The sequence below is a fragment of the Neomonachus schauinslandi genome, chromosome 1 (assembly GCF_002201575.2).
Source record: "Neomonachus schauinslandi chromosome 1, ASM220157v2, whole genome shotgun sequence".
NCBI lineage: Eukaryota > Metazoa > Chordata > Mammalia > Carnivora > Phocidae > Neomonachus > Neomonachus schauinslandi.
The window spans coordinates 92233235-92245356 of record NC_058403.1 but is presented as its reverse complement, the minus strand read 5'-3'; the positions used below and the strand labels follow the sequence as shown (position 1 = coordinate 92245356).

Sequence of the window (12122 nt, the reverse complement as noted above, 5' to 3'; positions counted from 1 at the left end):
ATATTCATGAGAAATGCAAATGAAAGCTGTTTTTTCCTGCTTGCAGCTAGAAGGAAGTGCTTTCTTTTTATAAAGTGCTTAACTATTAATTTTAGAAGGTGATAAATAAAAGAAATCACACCCAATTTAAACATGAGATCCAGACTTGATAAACTGTACATTCCATTCCCCAATACTGACATCTAAAAAAAGGCAGTGGCAACTAGGAGGGGAGGGTGTTCAGAGTTCAGCAGAACCAGCTGTGGTACAGAGTTTTCTTTCCACTATCTCTTCCGGTGGGAAGGAACCTTCGGAGATATTCAGGAGAATAACTCGGGGTCCAAAGGTTGGGCCAAGATGTGCAGGACCATAAAGCTGGCAACGTATCTCATGTCTTCTTCAAATGGTACCGTTTGAAGAGAGAATAATGCTCCCTTAAAACAAATCTTCGAAGAAAGATTTATTGTCTCTTATTTAAGTTAGTGCGACCAAGGAATCAATATGCTTAATTACATGTTTAATTAAAAGTAAAACCCCTTTCCATATGTTGAACACCACTTGACTGTTTGCTGAGCGGTCTAATGGGTTTAAAGTACATTTATATAACTTTATTGTTTGCATCTCTGCTGCCGGTAATTTAGTTCTGTCTCTTAAAAAAAAAAATGCCTAAGATTAGTAATACTAATTTCCCCAGGGTTGGCCTGGAGAGATAGATGTTAATGTTTGGTGCTTACAGTCGGAAGCCCCAGTTCTAATACCAGCCTCACCAAAAACTTTATCTTCCCAGAAGATAAAATAGCAGGAGGGACTATAAACTTTGGAGTGAAAGCAGAAGGCAGGGGTTCCAGGCTGGATCTAGCAATGAGGAGCCTGGGACCCTGGCTAAGCCAGTTAACCTCACCAGGCCACTGGTCTTCATCTGGAGCGCAAGTGGGTTGGACCAAGGAAACTTATGTCTCTTTCCACTGAGACGCACTTAAGATTTTTCTTTTTTTAAAGATTTATTTATGCATTTTATTATTTATTTAATTTTAAAAATTTAAATTCAATTAATTAACATATAATGTATATTGGTTTCAGAGGTAGAGGTCAGTGATTCATCAGACTTTTATAATACCCGGAAGCACTTATGATTTTTCTAATGATCTCAATCAAGCGTTTCTTTGCCTGTGTGGAATCTTCACATTTAAAGAGCGTGGGAAAAGAAAAAGACCAACTGTCCTTTACAGGAATAAAGTCCCTCCCGAGTTTCTCCAGAACCTCCTGCAGGAGACTGTAGCACTGAGTAGGGCAGGGAAGGGCACCATGTGGGTTAGCCTGGTGATGGGTATTAAAGAGGGCACGTATTGAATGGAGCACTGGGTGTTATACGCAAACAATGAATCATGGAACACTACGTCAAAATAAATAAATAAATAAATAAATAAATAAATAAATAAATAAAAAATAATAAATGTAAAAAAAGAAAAAATAAAATAAAAATGCTCAAAAAAAAAGAAGTAAGTTAAGGTTTGCTTTAATATGCCCTAGTGTTTGGGAGGAAATGAAATGTCTCTTCCACATGGTGGGAAGAGAAAGGAGAGGAAAGGCGCTGAAGGAGATGGTTGACCCATGTGGGCGGAGTCTGGCCATGTTTAGAGACAGGAGGAGGAAATGGGAGTCCCAACTTACTGCGCATTTGCCCACGGTGACATGGAGACAGAGGCCGAGAGCATCCTTGGCCTCTAATTCAGCTGAGGTTAGAATCCTCCCGGAGACCTAATTATTGAATGGCTGGGCCACCTGGGCATTGACTGGAGCCCTGACCACATGACCTCCTTGGCACTGAGGCCGCTCCTCATCTCACTGATGGGGGAGGAAAGGGCCAGGTTCTGGTGAGTGGGGGTGCTTTCCTCCCCCCCCACACCCCCACAACAAAGGGACAAAGAGCAGTACTGCTGCCTTTCTTTCCCTAATATTAAGGCACAGGAAAAAAATGTTCAACTGAAAGACTAGTACCCCATTCTCTAACACTCAAACCTTGAACTTAAGAGGCCGGATGACCCAGTAGAGAGAATGGGGGTTACAAACTTGGGAAACTAAAAGATCGTACAGACTTGTGCAAGGAACATGACCCACCCAAGCCTCAGTCTTATAGCTACAGAATGAGGACTAAAAGCATCTGCCTGGTGTGGTTGTGGTTAAGATTAAATTTATATCTATATAATAAATATATACACATACACACATATAAAAAATTACTGAGTCTGCAACATGCGTATGCCTTCTATGTCCTGTATGTTGTAGGTTCAGCAAGTTAGTTGGAAATGACCCTCAACTGAATGCTTATCATAAAGAGTTCATGGCCTGTTTCTAACCCTAAGAACAGTGTACTTCCTCTGATAATTCATTCGGCAGAGAATAGCTGGATATAAAAAGAACATTTTGGAGTTTTGTTTCTTTTGATGGATGGGGAGAGGGATCCTCTCCTTTAAAAAATACAAAGAAAATAAATAAAATATTTCACTTCCTCCCAAACACTAGGGCATATTAAAGCAAACCTTAACTTACTTCTTTTTTTTTTTTGAGCATTTTTATTTTATTTTTTTTTACATTTATTATTATTGTTTATTTATTTATTTTGATGTAGTGTTCCATGATTCATTGTTTGTGTATAACACCCAGTGCTCCATTCAATACGTGCCCTCTTTAATACCCATCACCAGGCTAACCCATCCCCCCACCCCCCTCCCCTCTAGAACCCTCAGTTTGTTTCTCAGAGTCCGTAGTCTCTCATGGTTCGTTTCCCCCTCTGATTTCCTCCCCTTCATTTTTCCCTTCCTACTATCTTTTTTTTTTTTTAACATATAATGTATTATTTGTTTCAGAGGTACAGGTCTGTGATTCAACAGTCTTACACACTTCACAGCGCTCACCATAGCACATACCCTCCCCAATGTCTATCACCCAGTCACCCCATCCCTCCCACCCCCCACCACTCCAGCAACCTTCAGTTTGTTTTCTGAGATTAAGAAACCCTAACTTATTTCAAATCACTTTGGACCTGGTCATTCAAGAAAGTACTCTTCAGTGCTTAAATATTTTCACTTAAAAAGTAGAATTCCATTGGGGCGCCTGGGTGGCTCAGTCGGTTAAGCATCTGCCTTTGGCTCAGGTCGTGATCCCAGGGTCCTGGGATAGAGCCTTACATCGGGCTCCCTGCTCAGTGGGGAGCCTGCTTCTCCCTCTCCTGCTCCCCCTGCTTGTGCTCTCTCTTTCTGTCAAATAAATAAAAAAATATCTTTTTTTTTTTTTTGAAGTAGAATTCTATTGCAGAGAATTGGGAGCCACATCCTGTGTGGGGGTTGGGTCGGCTGCATGGCCATCTTATAAAGGCCGGGTTCTGAGTGAGACAGAGTTCTTCACCAGGGCTTCTGTTTTCCCACTCACTCTCTCAAACAGCCAAGTCATTTCCCCTTCTCTGTCCGGCAGTGTGGCACTCACACTCCTAACTGGCTTTCCTTCAGAGTCAGGGAGGCCGGGTGAGATGGAGGCCTGGCCTCCTCACTGTCCCTGGACTGACCCAGCTCCCGACAGCACCACCAGAATTAGCTCCTGTTGTCAAAGGTTTGAAGCAGGAAAGTCAGCCTGTATTTTCCTCATTCTCAAACAAGGTCAATGCAGAGTTGATCTTTTTGGGAGCAGGGTCAATGAAAATTAAAACCGCAGTGCAGGGGCTGTTCATTCACTTTTCTAAGGAGACAGAGAGGTCATGCAAAGGGGATAAGAGGAAAACAGGACAAGCGCAGTGACCAATTTCGGAGCTGGGGAGAGGTGGCAATGGGCAGAAGAGCCATCTGGTACCCTAAAAGGGAGCCACTTGGCCGGGCAGGGGTGCTGCATCTTTGCACAAGAGGCCCAAAATCTGAATGTGATGCTCAATCACCAGATTTCTAGAAGTTGGCAATTAATATCAATGTTTCTGAGACACAGTGTGTGGCCACTTGTGCTGACCAAACGTAACACATGTGTGGATGGCCAGTTTGCGCTCTGTGGGCTGAACCCTGGAAATATCTCCAGCGGGTGCAGGGAGTGGCAAGGGAGGGAGGGCACGGGGTAAGTAAAGCCCACTGCATACAGTGTGTGTGTGTTGGGGGACAGGGGGCAGGGAGGCTTGGCTCAAAGGACAAGCAGCAAGCTGGCAGAGGGCTTGGCAGCGCTCCTGATGCTTCCTGGGAGGGAACTGAGCCGGATTCTTTCCCTGGGAGCTTTTCCGGGGAGAAGGGAGGAAGCAGGGTGTCCAGGCCCTGCTGGTCATGTGCCGTACGGGGGCCCAATGGGAGGCTGTTGCTGGGGAGAGAACAGCAGCCTCACACAGTGACCCTCCAGAGTGAGAAGGAGGAGCAGGGCTGCTCTGCCCCTCGTTGCCCATAGCAACCCTCAAGCTCTTCCTCGGCAGGCCTCGGCAACTCGGGGCTTCCGGTCCCCTCTGGCTGGTTCCCTCTCTTCTCTGTGCCGTGTGCCTTTCTCTTGTCACACCGGGGTTGCTATGTCACAATTAGGTGACTGTAGTAATTTAGACTGCAGAGGGTGAGGCTATGGGTGGGGAAGGGGAGGAACATAAGGGTCCCAGTCAAGGGTGATAGTGAAGTGATCAATGAAGTATGAAAAGGGGCAGAAAGGTCCTGAGCCTTCATGCTCTAACTGCCCAGAATACATCTCTAGAAAAAGAGGGAGGGTCATAAGCGGTCCAGGAATTGGCCCCAGGCCAGGACAATCAGAGATTCAAGGATGTATTGGTATGTATCAGGATACACCATATACACAGGGGGAAGAAAGGAGCCGTGGATTTTTGTTATGCGATGATAAGGTACAAAGACCCCGATATAAGTACACACAAAAGTCCAACTTCTGGTCTAACCATAGAACTGTATTTCCCAAACTTGAGTCAATCGTATACCACCAACACAATTTTTTGTTTGTTTGTCTCCACACTGAGCCTGGAGCCTAACACAGGGCTTGAACTCATGACTGTGAGATCAAGACCTGAGCTGAGATCAAAAGTCAGAACGCTCAGCCGACTGAGCCACCCAGGTACCCCACTGCCAACACAATTTTTAACCAGACTTTTGCATCATCCATCCTAGCATCCACTTGGTATTTTTCTTTAAATTAGGTCAAATTTTTTTATGTGAATAAGTTTATTAAATGGGAAGTTTGTATCACTGCCCCAAAGTGGAAGCCAGTATCACATGCCATAAAGGGAAAGCAATAGTAAAAACAAATACTACAAATATTTATGTGCAGACCAGTGAAATCATCCCTCATATAACCAGGTATGTGTAGGCACTCACAGAATTACCATCTTAAGGAGTAGAAGAAAAGCCAGCCAACCTAACCGGCTGACTCTTGGAACTATCACCCCCTCTGATGAGATGTCTTGTGCTGCCAGGCAAGATATTTCTCGGGAGGATGATAAATCAAAGAGCTTTCATGTTATTACTTGGGTTCCACTACTCACTTTAGCTAATACCTCCTTACCTTGAAGGGTATGGTGATAAAGACTTGCAGTGCAAATAGTAGGTACTTAATATGTGCTTTAAGATGAGTGACAGCCTATGGAAAATCACTCACCAGGTCTCAGTATGTGTTGGTCTCATCATGCAGCTGGACCTAAGGATGTGAGTTCTTCCAAGAGAGCATTGCAGGAAAACCCTGCCCTTGGATCGGCAAAGCACCAAAGAAGACCAAACTCACCACTTCTTCGACTTCAGGCGAGGCGCTGGGTTCCGGGGGATGAGGAAGAGGGCTCTCATGGGGTGCATGTCACAGAGAGCTGCAAGAAATCAAAGCAAGGGCCAGCTCAGGTTAGGAGGCCAAACCCAGGCCAAATGGCTCTGAGGCCACACATGCCCAGTGAGCAAAGCCAGAAGATCGCAAAGCTTCTTCGTGTTGAGCATTTAAGAGAGCTGATGTCTAATTACAGAAGTCTCATAAAATTTCAACTGGACATTGTTAACATTTCTATTTCTACTCCATATTTAAGAAAGCTAAGTTAAAGCGTCAAAGCCTTTGCTTTGCTATAAATAACCATCTCAGATTCAGAGTAAACAACATCAAGATAAAAACTACAATGGAGACAGTAGGTTATTTTTAATTAGCAAAAGCTTAAGTCATAAAATGAAAGATAGATGGTCTATTTCTTATACACTGAAGGCTCATACACATGCAATGCTATCTACATAGATTTTTTTAGAGTATAAAGCACTCGACCAGAACACTTTCCTCTCTGTATTTCCAAATATCCTGATGGCTTTTCAGGTTTCATGACAGGTTCGTTTCTGTTTTTTGTTCATTTGTTTGTTTGTTTGTTCACTGGCCCCAGGAAGAACAGAGAGATCGACGCAAAGAGGGTCTGGTAGAAAAGTTATTAAAATATCTCAACCTGTAAACATGGCATTATGGTTTATAGAGAAAGCACTCATGCATTCTTATTTTAATCAAAATATTTCACTAGTTTACTTTTTAAACCTCCGGGGCTATCTTTTCCTTTGTGCCCAGAGTAAGAATATATTCTCCCTGAAAGCTAAAAGATTCTGTGGGTAGAAATTTATTTTTAGCCCCCTCTACTACTCATCAAGAATGATAATATGAGGATAATATTTCAGACTGCAATATATGATTTTTTGGATTCATAAATGCCTATTAGCATTGCCAATGAGGGGAATGTTGTCAACAAACACTCCAAATCAATCATGCTACGGATGAATTCCACCAACTCCAGAGTGAGAAATACAAAGGCTATGATAACATGAAGATAAACAGCCGTGTGAGCCAAACGACCTGCCATGCACAGAAGGGGGCCGTTTTGGGTTCAGGTTCTCCGGAAAGCGGACGCCAAGGCTGCACTAACCACATGAGAATAGTTCCAGGGGAAATTTCTGCCTGAGAGGCAGTGGGGAGGGGGCCAGGGCAGGTTGGCGGAGCTGTCACATTGCTCTGCAAGTCTGATCGGAGTGAAAGCGAGAGGCAGACAAGGTAGGTGGAAGTGTGCTAGACTGTCCTGCCGCCTGAGGAAACCAAGCGGAGGAACTGAGGAGTGAGAGTTGCCTACGAAGGCATCTCGTGTCTTCGAGAAAAAGGTCTGCCTTATATGCGGGCCATGCTAGGACACTGAATAGGGGGTGGGGTGGGGCGGGGCTTGGGGACTGCTGCAGCAGCCGGACCATTGGTGAGCTGCGCTTCTTGCAGGAAGTCCGCAGAGCCCAAGGTCATGGCCAGCACGCGCCTGACGGAGGCGCTCTGCAGCACCCACGCTCCAGAGCGCAAGACATTTCAGACCTTCCCCGGATGGCCGGAGCCCTGGCCGCTGGGGCTCCCACCTAAAAATCTAAACAGCAGTATTGTATTAGGAGTGAGAGCAACCGAGTACAAGAGTTTGCGTAACTCGCGCACTGAGAATGAATTCTGGATTTTTGTTAAGTTGGAGTTTACAGACTTTGTGGGTTGGCCCCCGTTTTGCGTTAGGTAAAGAGCAGCTCAAGAATAAACGACGCGTGGAATCTGTCAAACAAACCAGATCCCCCGAGTTCCTTTCCCTTTTCTTTCTTTTTTTCTCTAAACACAGGATCCTCACATGGCTCTGAAATGAATGGGTTCCTGGTTGAGCTAAGGTGACTTTGCTTTCTAAATATGCCAGCTCGAACCCACGCCGCGCTTGGCGTAGCAGAAGGAAAGCTACCCTGGCACAGGCAAGAAGGCTCGGCACCTGCAGAGAGCAGCCCAGCAACAGATCTCACCCAGAGGAAGGTACTTACGGGGAGCACCTTCTGCCATCTCAATAGCGGTGATTCCCAAAGACCACAGGTCACTCTGAAAGAGACGAAGGCACACACACATGCATAAATGCAGGCAACAAAGAATAAGCTGCTTCAGCGGGTAACTGCTCCACAGCTCCCTGTAGGAAAGCCATTCCTTTACAAACCCGTTTCACCCACGAAGCTTAAAAGCAGGGACAGCCTTTTATTTTTTTTTTTTTTTTCTTTTCATGGGTAGCGTCTTTCACGGTATGATCTGACACATGGTGGGTTTTCAGTAAATATGTGAAAAATGAATATGAGGTTTTAAAAATTAATCGATCACCAAAATTTATCTATGGATCGAACCATACGAAACTGGTATGATTGGACTGTTTTTAACACCTTTATTCAGGTATAATTATCATATAATTAACTGCTTATCTTTAAAGTGTATCATTTGGCAAGTTTTGAGATGTATGCACCTGTGAAAGCATCACCACAATTAACATTGTAAATATATCCAGCACCCCCAAAAGGTTGCCCTTGTTCCTTTGCAGTCTCCCCTCCTGCCCTTGCTGTCCCCTGACCCAGTTCCTGCTCCGAGGCAACCACCGATCTGCTTTCTGTCCCTATGGATTAGTTTGCATCTTCTGCAGCTTTATAGACATTAAATCATTCCATTTCTTTTGCGAACGTAATGGATTGAGGTCCAGCCTTGTTGCAGTGTGTAGTAGGACTTCATTCCTTCTTACTGCCGACTGCTGTCCATTGTGTGGATATACTTACTATACTTTGTTTATCCATTCACTTGTGGATGGACACTTGGAGTGTTTCCAGTTGGAGCTATGGCAAATAAAGCTGCTACAGACGTTCATGTACAAGTCTTTGTATGGACATATGCTTTCATTTCTTTTATGTAAACACCTAGGAGTGGAATGGCTGAATCATATAGTAGATGCATATTTAGTGGGTTGCCTTGACCTACAAAGACAGCAATTTCAGATGGTTTAACCAAATAAGATGAGGACAGGGAAACTTTTGGGTGGTGGCATTCACTGATAGATCTCCAGTGTCCAGGACAGAGCCAGGCACCATGGGAGGTGCTTGATATGTTTGCTGAATGAATGAACAATACTGCCTATCTTGTAAGTAGACAATATGTAAAACAGAGAGCCTGTACGCTTATATTCTTTCTTATGGTAAGACTGACTTTTACGTTGTTGTCAGAATTTTCTAGACTACTGCCTTTACCCCTGCCTGTGCAATCTGCAGCTGCAACAGTATGCTTCTCTTCCACTCTGTGTGTATGGCTGAGTTGTCCCTAAGTATTGCACAGGAGGGAGCAAATCAAAAGAAGGGAGAAACCAGGTTAGGAAACCCCAGAAGAGAGGCTTGCTACTTCAATGCCCCAGCAGATTGGTAAGGACACACAATGTGGAATTTGGTTCAATGGCCTACAATCCTGATGAAGACTTTCATCCTCCTTTCATTTTCAATATATCCAACATTTTGCATGGTATTCCAAATTCTCTCCTGTAACCTCACGCAGATTACAGAGATCAAAGTTAAGTTTCCTTGCTATTCCCATCAAACAAATGTCAAGACCACAAGAAAGGAGATACACCTAGAAAAGGGACTATGAAATCTATGCTGAGCCATTACCCAGAACTAAACTTCTCAGTATCCTGTGAGTGACACCCAGCCCTGTTCAGTATTTGGACAGAGACCCACACATACATGGAGGGGGCTTTCTGCGGGGGGGTCTAGCCTCTTGCCTGAAGTGTCATATCTACTTTAGAGTAGGTGGCCAGGGCACACACTAAGCCTGTACTAGGACCAAGGGGAGATTCTTTTAATTCATGAGCCTATCAGTCTGTTCACATGATACACATTCTCAGTTCAACTTGGGATAATAACACACCTGCACAATACCATTGTTCTCAGATCCCAAGTCACTTCTCTGCATGGAACACAACTCAAGAAGGCAACTCTTACCCTTTTTCTTTGTTATATTTCAAGATGTATTCCTCTTGTCATCACACACACACACACACACACACACACACACACGTCTGCACAGCCCAGCAAGTGACTGAGTTTTCCTGCGGACTCCTGGCCTTGCTTAGGGAGGCCCCTCTGCAGCTAATGGGAAGGCCCAGGCCACTATTACAGGCTGACACAGGAGCAGTAACTGGTAGAGCAGAAAACACAGGTCTCAAGGACCTGGGGTTTTAGGGTTGATTAACACAGACAGTCATTTGAGAACACGACAAAAACACTGAGTCACTCATGGTGCAGTAGGCATTAAACAGGAAACACAGCAGGAATAGTCTGGAAATGGTAGGCTGTGCTATTTTGATAGGATTTCAATATCTCTAGGACTTGGTGGTTCTACCATTTTCCCTCCATCTCCAGAAATCGAGTGTTTCTGTCATGTGCAATGAGGTGCAAATATAGAGGTGGTGGCCAGGCTCTCTGTCCCTAAGGGCCACAGCAGGGTCAAATTTAAGTGGCCTTCAACTCCTGGAAGTTTGAGCTGGTCTGAAAGCCAACTGAAGGCCAACACTTCTGTAAGGAAATGACAGGGCTGGGGTGAGAAGAGCTCCAGGCCAGTCCTCAGCTGGGGAAAAACTGTGCAGAAAATCCAGGCAAACGCCTGCCCCCGAGTCCTTACTCTAGCTATCCCTTCTGCTTGCAGCCACGACCCTAACTGTGTGCTGGCTGACACCCTCCTCTCCATAGTAAAGTCTTCGCTCAGATGCCATGTTCTCAGTGCAGACCCCTGAATGTCTCCCCTGGCCCTACCAGACCCTGTTCTCTTTCCCACTTTTGTCCCCCAGAGAACGAATCACCTTCTCACATCTGTGTAATTTACTCATCCCTAATCTATAATGTGTTGTGTTTACTGTTTGTGTCCCCTGCCCCCAGCACACACAGACTAGATAGAACATACGGTCCACAAGGGCAGGGATCTTCGTTTTGTTACCCGGTATATTCCGAGTACCTAGAGCAGCACCCAGCACATAGTAGGCGCTTAAGAAATAATCGTCGAATGAATGAACAGATGAAAGACCCACGACGGAAAGGAGCAAAACTTGTGTCTTAAGGTTGTTGGACTCCTCGTAGGGCATCTCCAACCTTCCATTTCACAGACAAGGGGAAAGGACGTCCCCAAGACCACAGAGCAACTCAGCGCCGGGTTTAGAGCAGGGCTGCGTCTCCTGCCTCCCAGACCACTTCTCTTTTAACTGTCATCACGACATAAAAACCTGAGTATTCATCTTTTAAATAAAACCTATGAGGGGCCCATAAAAGAATTGTTCCAAATTCCTAATTTGTTTACAGGTAACTGAAGGTGCTGGAGATGCAACGAAGGTGCTGAGATTCAGCGAGGCACCCCAAAGGCCAGTGCTAGGAAACTGGCCTCCACTTCCCAGAGGCAGCGTGAATAGTCTTTGAAGTCAGACGGGCCTGGATTCAAAGCCAGGTTCCTAGCTACCTGCAGAACACTGCTCAGAGCTTCGCTTCCTCAGTGTACAACAGAGCTAACTGCAACACGCATGCACACAGGTCTGCTGCCTGGCACAGTCTCGGTTGCACTGTAAGCTCCAGCATAGGAATCTCCTTCTTCTCTACTGTTAGGTGGGACTGCCTGTGCTTGCCCAATACAGTCTTCTATGTGTCCCCTCTCTCTGGTTGTGGCAGACCTCATTTGTTGGCTAACCGCACAGGCATTCTCAGAGTGTAGGAAAACTAAGCTTGTTTATCCAGACTTCCCTGCAGCTAAGGAGGGCAGGTAAGGATGGGACGTAGTTCTGGCCAATAAGACACAAGCGAACATCCTCCGGGAGCTTCGGGGAAAGCTTTTGTTTTTCCTGATATGAGGGACAAATACAGTTGGTGTCTTGACAACTCTTTCCCACTTCGTAGTGCCTTGAAGAAAAACATGACATCCAGAGTTACAGCATCCATTTTGCAATCATGAGGCAATAAGTCAATAAGTTAATTATGACAGGGCGGAATGGTAGGAGCCTGCGTTTTGAATACGTCAATGAGCCACTATACCAACCTGGACGGCCTGCCTCTAGACTTCTGATGATGTAAGAGACATAAGAACAACCAGAAGTGTTCTTAGTGATAATATGTATACAGCAGTAATTTGAGGGAACATATTCTGACAGTAGGAAAATGGAGAGGTCCCAGTTGTTAGGTGATCCTGGTTTTACCCCACAGGAAGCAGGAAAAGTCAGTGAAGAGAGAGGTTTCTCTTATTCAGGACACATCATCTTAGATCCCCTCTGAGGCAGCTTCCCCACCCAAACCCCAAAACAACCCCTTCAAACCAAAGGTCACACCATCCCAAGT

The 12122-nt window shown here is 45.1% G+C and overlaps 1 protein-coding gene across 1 annotated transcript in view; it reads right to left on the bottom strand.

Annotated features, from left to right (window-relative positions):
• The window catches only part of TNIK (TRAF2 and NCK interacting kinase), a 381266-nt gene that overhangs the window by 96516 nt on the left and 272628 nt on the right, over nt 1–12122 (bottom strand). Inside the window, exons 8-9 of the mRNA XM_021702658.2 lie at nt 7776–7830; nt 5716–5794 (exon numbers count right to left, since the gene is read on the bottom strand). Of these exons, the coding sequence (XP_021558333.1) occupies nt 5716–5794; nt 7776–7830 (134 nt within the window). The remainder of the gene's footprint in view (nt 1–5715; nt 5795–7775; nt 7831–12122) is intronic.